This window comes from Notothenia coriiceps, unplaced genomic scaffold (assembly GCF_000735185.1).
Source record: "Notothenia coriiceps isolate Sejong01 unplaced genomic scaffold, NC01 NC01_scaffold00004049, whole genome shotgun sequence".
NCBI lineage: Eukaryota > Metazoa > Chordata > Actinopteri > Perciformes > Nototheniidae > Notothenia > Notothenia coriiceps.
The window spans coordinates 197002-202284 of record NW_011336750.1 but is presented as its reverse complement, the minus strand read 5'-3'; the positions used below and the strand labels follow the sequence as shown (position 1 = coordinate 202284).

The following is a 5283-nucleotide window of genomic DNA, read 5'->3' as shown; positions in this document are numbered from 1 at the left end:
TGTGTGTGTGAGGAAGTCCGTGAATTGGTCAATTTGGACCAATCAGCGGGGGCTTAACGTAACGGCTCCACGGATTGGTCCATTTGGTTCCGGGAAACGCATGACATCATGAGTTACCCGGAAGAATCAAATGGACAGTGACGTATCTCCAACGAGGCGTTTTGGGGAGGTATTTTCTGTGTTAGAGTTTTACTCGCTACAGGGTGTACTTTGAGGTTTTGTGACTCTGCAGACCGTTTACATGCATAAAAACCTTCATAACACAGAAGGGGATGGGTAATAACCAGAAAAGCATGACATGGGACCTTTAAGATAAAAAATTAGAAATATAATTATCAGTTAAATGTGTAGTTGATCCAGAAACCAACACATTACATTCTTTGTCATTTCAGATCTTCTGCTCTCGCTGCTCCTCCCACTCTGCTCCTCTCCCGCGGTATGGCCAGGTGAAGCCAGTCAGGGTTTGCACACACTGCTACATGTTTCATGTCACGCCTTTCTACAGCGACAAGGCCGGCATCTAAACTCAGCATGTCCCCGAAAGCACAAAGTCCGCCACAACAAGCATATGCAACGGACAATCCAGGGCTGTGCACAAAGCAAATGCCACACTGCTCTGGAAAACGTAATGGTCGTCATCGTATCTGCTCAGCAAGGCTGCAGAGGGAGGCCATTACAGATGACAGAGCAGAGCCAAGAGACACGCAGACTCCAGTGATGATACGACCCGCTGCTTTGGAGAGACTGGCTGCCAAAGGGTTTAATTTCAGAGCCCAGCCAACACACAAAAATGATTCACAAATGCCTGTCTGACTGAAGAGGTGCAAAAGAGAGAGGGGATAAACAGGCAATAACAGATTTTGAACTGGCAATGTGCATCAGTCCTCTGTAGCAGCTTGCAGCACAAAATCAAAACGTGCCACCTAGTTTGTTATGTTGCTTTGGGTGAAAATGAAAGGTCTTGTGACATATTTTCCTATGCTTTTGCGAGCTTCCTACATTTGTGCCAGGGTTCCTACGGGACATGGATCACTCAAAAGAATGTAAGTCATGATTACTATGTAAATAAGGATATTTCTGGTTAAGCTACAATGTCTCCAGTAAAGAATTGCTTTTTATAAGGGCACTAGAACGCAGTCTTTACCAGGCTACCAGTCCCAGTAAAGCAAGAATGACAAACAGCTTTTATACTTCTTTCATGCTTTTAAAGAATGTGTTAGTCTGTATCACTTTGTGAACCGGAGTCTAGGTTCCAACAAGTTGCACCTCTTGATGGCATTGGGCTGTGCCCGATGCTTTTACAGTTGCACCACGGCATGTTTAGTTTTCTCTGGGGACTCCGCTGCACACTGATGGATGAAAGGGATTCCTTAGTCATCGCTGTCAGGATCTTGGAGGCCCCCTAGTGGAGAGTTGACCTGTCTTCGCTCCATGTTTGTTCTGAACCAGAGGCCTTCTCAGGTGATGGCCTACAGACTACAGGCCGATTATTGCCCATTGATTTCTCTTCCTCACACTTGTTAGAGTGCAATATTCTGACTACTAACAGCAATGGTCATGCATATTTTAGAGACAACACTAAGCTATTTCAATTGTATTTATAGGCCAATTCTGATCAATTACGCTGTTTTGGGTTTACATTAAATTATTTCAAGCTTTAGCTCCGGTGATACTTTGAGTGAATATTAGGTGATTTTGTTTTCAGACTGACATAATTTATGCCTGACTTCCTTTCTGCTCTTGAATCTGCTTCCATTGCATACAAGGTACCTTCCATGCTCATCATATATCACAATGTGCACATCTAAATGGGCGGAAGTGTCCAATCTACAAATATGTACCTTGGAGCAACATAAATGACACATCCTGTCCATTCTGCTCTGATATAAGGCAGTTCTCAGGCATTACATAATCAACATCCTTTATGACTCTTGGATCAATTTTATTTTCATCAAAGAACATATAAAGTAACTTTGACATTTTTTTTCCCTTTTATAAAGAACAAAAATAATGTATGAAGCTATAAATACTTTAATGTAAAATGCAAGGAATCATGCAGTAATTAAAAGGCAGGTTATCTTATTGTTTCAGAGCTTGGTCTTATTTTGTAAAATTCAAGGACATTTCCATGATAACAGCTGTGTAAAATAATCAACGAACAAATAATGTTATATAGTTTTAAATGCGATGTATATTGAAATAAATTACTTTTTCCTGTATAAAGTTTCGACTGATGACTTATTCTCTTCCCTTGTACAGCAAAGTACCATTGGAATTCTGCTTTTAAATGTGTCAGTGCTTACTGTCCAATCAATTGTATTATGCATAAAAAGCCAGGTCTATGATGGGTAAAGTATTCAAGAAATGCAACTCAAATGTCACTTGATTTGTATCCAATCACAAACTGATTGTTTTTTAGGCGACAGGAACTGTTGGTTGAAAGGTGTTATAGTTACATTTTAATTTGAAGTTAGACTAAATTCATATTCTCAAAAGATGTTCTTTAACAGCCTGAGGCTTTCTGATGTTCCAGTTTATTTTCTGCCACTTGAGTAGTAATCATGGGCCTACTCATCAAATGAGCAACACCCTCCCTAACTGAATTTCTGAGTTTTATAGGGAGCTGTAATGACACATTATTCAAGCTTCAGTTTTTCCACATAACTTAATACAGTTTACTTGTCATGAGGAACCACTTCAGCCTGTGAACATAGTCGTTAACTTTCCTCTGTGGCCCTGGAGGGAGTTTTCTAAAGAAAGTTGTTCTTTTCTTGGCCATGCAATGAAGATAACACTTTTAAAACAGAATGTTTGTGCTACAAACATGAGGGAATGGAGATTACAAGATGTTTACCAGACATGGAGGAGACAAATAAACTGTGTAGCTGGTTGTACTTTGCAGTGTGTGTAGGATCTGGGGTTTTTGATGCCTCAGTCCTACTAGAGACCAAAAGTCAGGATGTCTCAGTCTTTGCTGTTTTATTTGAATTTTCACAAAAATGGAAGATATGATCCAATTGTGACAGAACACCATACTGGACAGGCAGAGAAACCCTTTTCAAGACCCCAAAATTCAACACTAGATTGGAGGCAAAAAGAGAAGTCCCACAACTAAATGCTTCTAACAATATAATAAGTGAATATTGCTGGGGAATTTCTGAGTTATTGTGGAAACTGATTTGTTCTCTATGGTGACCACTAGATGGCAGGACTTCTTTATGGCATGGTAATACAATTGTGTTAATCATAGTCACAGCTCAGAGAGGTACAGTACTTAACCATTTATTTTACTGTATTTACCTTTAAAACATTTTTTAAAAGTTTTTTTATTTCAGACGTGGTTTGAATGTCACATTCTTAATTAAATACTTTAAAATGGAGTCTGTCAAAAATAACTAACCCTGCTAAAAGGGGTTTAATCTCATTTTGGAGAACAGCATTAACACATTTATTTTAATACTCTCTCTTTGTCATGAGGACTTAATTTTGCAGTGTTTTGGTGTGGTATGTTTTTTAAATCTCTACAGCTGTTATCTTTTTTCTCGTACATCAGGCTGACGGCGGTGAGGATGATGGCCTGTGATGAAGAGATGTGTGTGCCTGTGATGAAGAGGTGTGTGTGTGTGGCTGAGAGATGAAGAGTTAAACGTGTCCGGCTTCCGCGAATGTGATTGGCCCGCAGCGGCAGCGCAGGGACGGACAACAAGCCTCCGCTGTGTGCGCACTGTGGAAAAGTCACTTGGTGGACGAAGCGGAGTACACAGCCAACACTGAGATTTCAAACATTAGCGTATAATACTTTTCTTGTGTTTCATGGAAGTATCCGGTTTTATTCCGTCTCTGAGTCCGTTATTTTATGTAGGAGGCAGCGGCGTGCTGTACCGTTAGTAGAAGTCGGGGAAAGTCGACCACTGTCACTTTTGATTCATGGGCTCAACACGGACTTCAGCTAAAAACACTTCTGTCAAGAGCCTGACGAGAGGTTGACTTCATTCTTTGAATATCCAGGTATGTTATCGACATTATAATGCTGGCCTTTCCTCCATTTTATTGTAAAATGTTTTTATTTACATGCTTACCCGAGCTACAAGTGAGCAGCATCAGTGTTCCTCTGAGCAAAGATCAACAAACCAAAACTGAAGTTCACATAAAGTGGTATTTATAGTCCTTGGTTAGCAATTTGAATATATGTAGCCAACATATAAATCACTTTTTAATTTTATAAGGACCCAAAAAGTATGTGGACCCCTATAAAAAGTCCCAAATAGATCCCATAACTGATTATAGAGGGAATAATCACTGTCACATTATGTGATGGTGCTTACGTTTTGATCATGTATTGTAATGGATTTATAATGCTTTAAAAAAAATATTGAATCTAACCTGAATTATTTTCGGGTTCATTTTAGACCCTTAACGGACTGCAAAAAGTCCCGGGAGTCTGAAAAAATAAAGTTCCTCAAAAAACTTTGTCCATCGAAAGAAGAAGTTTTTAGTGACATGAAAATCCAGTTGCAATTAATAATAGTCCTATGTAGTATGTTTGTTTTAAATCTTACTATGGGAAATGGCGTCCTTTCACAACAAAGATTATTTTCCCTACATCCTCTGATAGCTCCATGGAGAATAATGTGCATATACCCTGTGTCACTGTGACATGTGTTTTTCAGATTTAGAGGACACAAAGTTATCTTTGGACAGCATGGGCTTCCTGAAGATTGTGCTGTTCATCTTCAAGGTTGTTTTACTGACCGACGGCGCAAGAGGTAAGAGACTTTCCTCATAAATGTTCCTTTCTTCCTTACTAGTATTGCGTGTTTCAAACCTGGAAGTGAACACCACATTCATAGCTCATTATAACTCAAGTTGACTGGCCGGTTTCTTGTGAGCATGAAGAAAGTCTCAGAAGGCCCTTAACGTTTTCGAACCGAGAAGTAAGAGACGGAAAACTAGGAACTAAAAAATCTCTAAACATGGCTCAAAATCAACACCGGGTTGGGGAATGAGAGAGGGCAAGCCAACCCCCTACCCCTAGTTTGTGTGTGTTTCAGTCATGGCTGAGTGTGTGTGTGTGTGTGTGTGCACATTCACTAAAGCTAAACCAAACAAACATCATCCATCAGCTTCCCAGGGTGAAAGAACACAAGTCAATCTCTCCCTCCGCTGTCCAAGGGACTGTCTCACATCTGTGTGTGTGTGTGTGTGTGTGTGTGTGTGTGGGTGGGTCTGCATGGCTGTGTCTGTGTCTATGTGTGTGTATTTGTACAGTATGTGTGAGTGTGT

The 5283-nt window shown here is 40.2% G+C and overlaps 2 protein-coding genes across 3 annotated transcripts in view; both read left to right on the top strand.

Moving 5' to 3' along the window:
* The window catches only part of zfyve28 (zinc finger, FYVE domain containing 28), an 8405-nt gene extending 6186 nt beyond the window's left edge, over window positions 1-2219 (top strand). For both annotated transcript variants that reach the window (XM_010767000.1, XM_010766998.1), the window contains one exon: window positions 393-2219. In XM_010767000.1, the coding sequence (XP_010765302.1) occupies window positions 393-524 (132 nt within the window). In that variant the 3' untranslated portion in view covers window positions 525-2219. The remainder of the gene's footprint in view (window positions 1-392) is intronic.
* Window positions 2220-3746: 1527 nt separating this feature from the next.
* LOC104941850 (fibroblast growth factor receptor like 1) overlaps window positions 3747-5283 on the top strand; it is a 27042-nt gene continuing 25505 nt past the window's right edge. Inside the window, exons 1-2 of the mRNA XM_010766997.1 lie at window positions 3747-4008; window positions 4671-4766. Coding sequence (XP_010765299.1) covers window positions 4703-4766 — 64 coding nt within the window. The 5' untranslated portion in view covers window positions 3747-4008; window positions 4671-4702. The remainder of the gene's footprint in view (window positions 4009-4670; window positions 4767-5283) is intronic.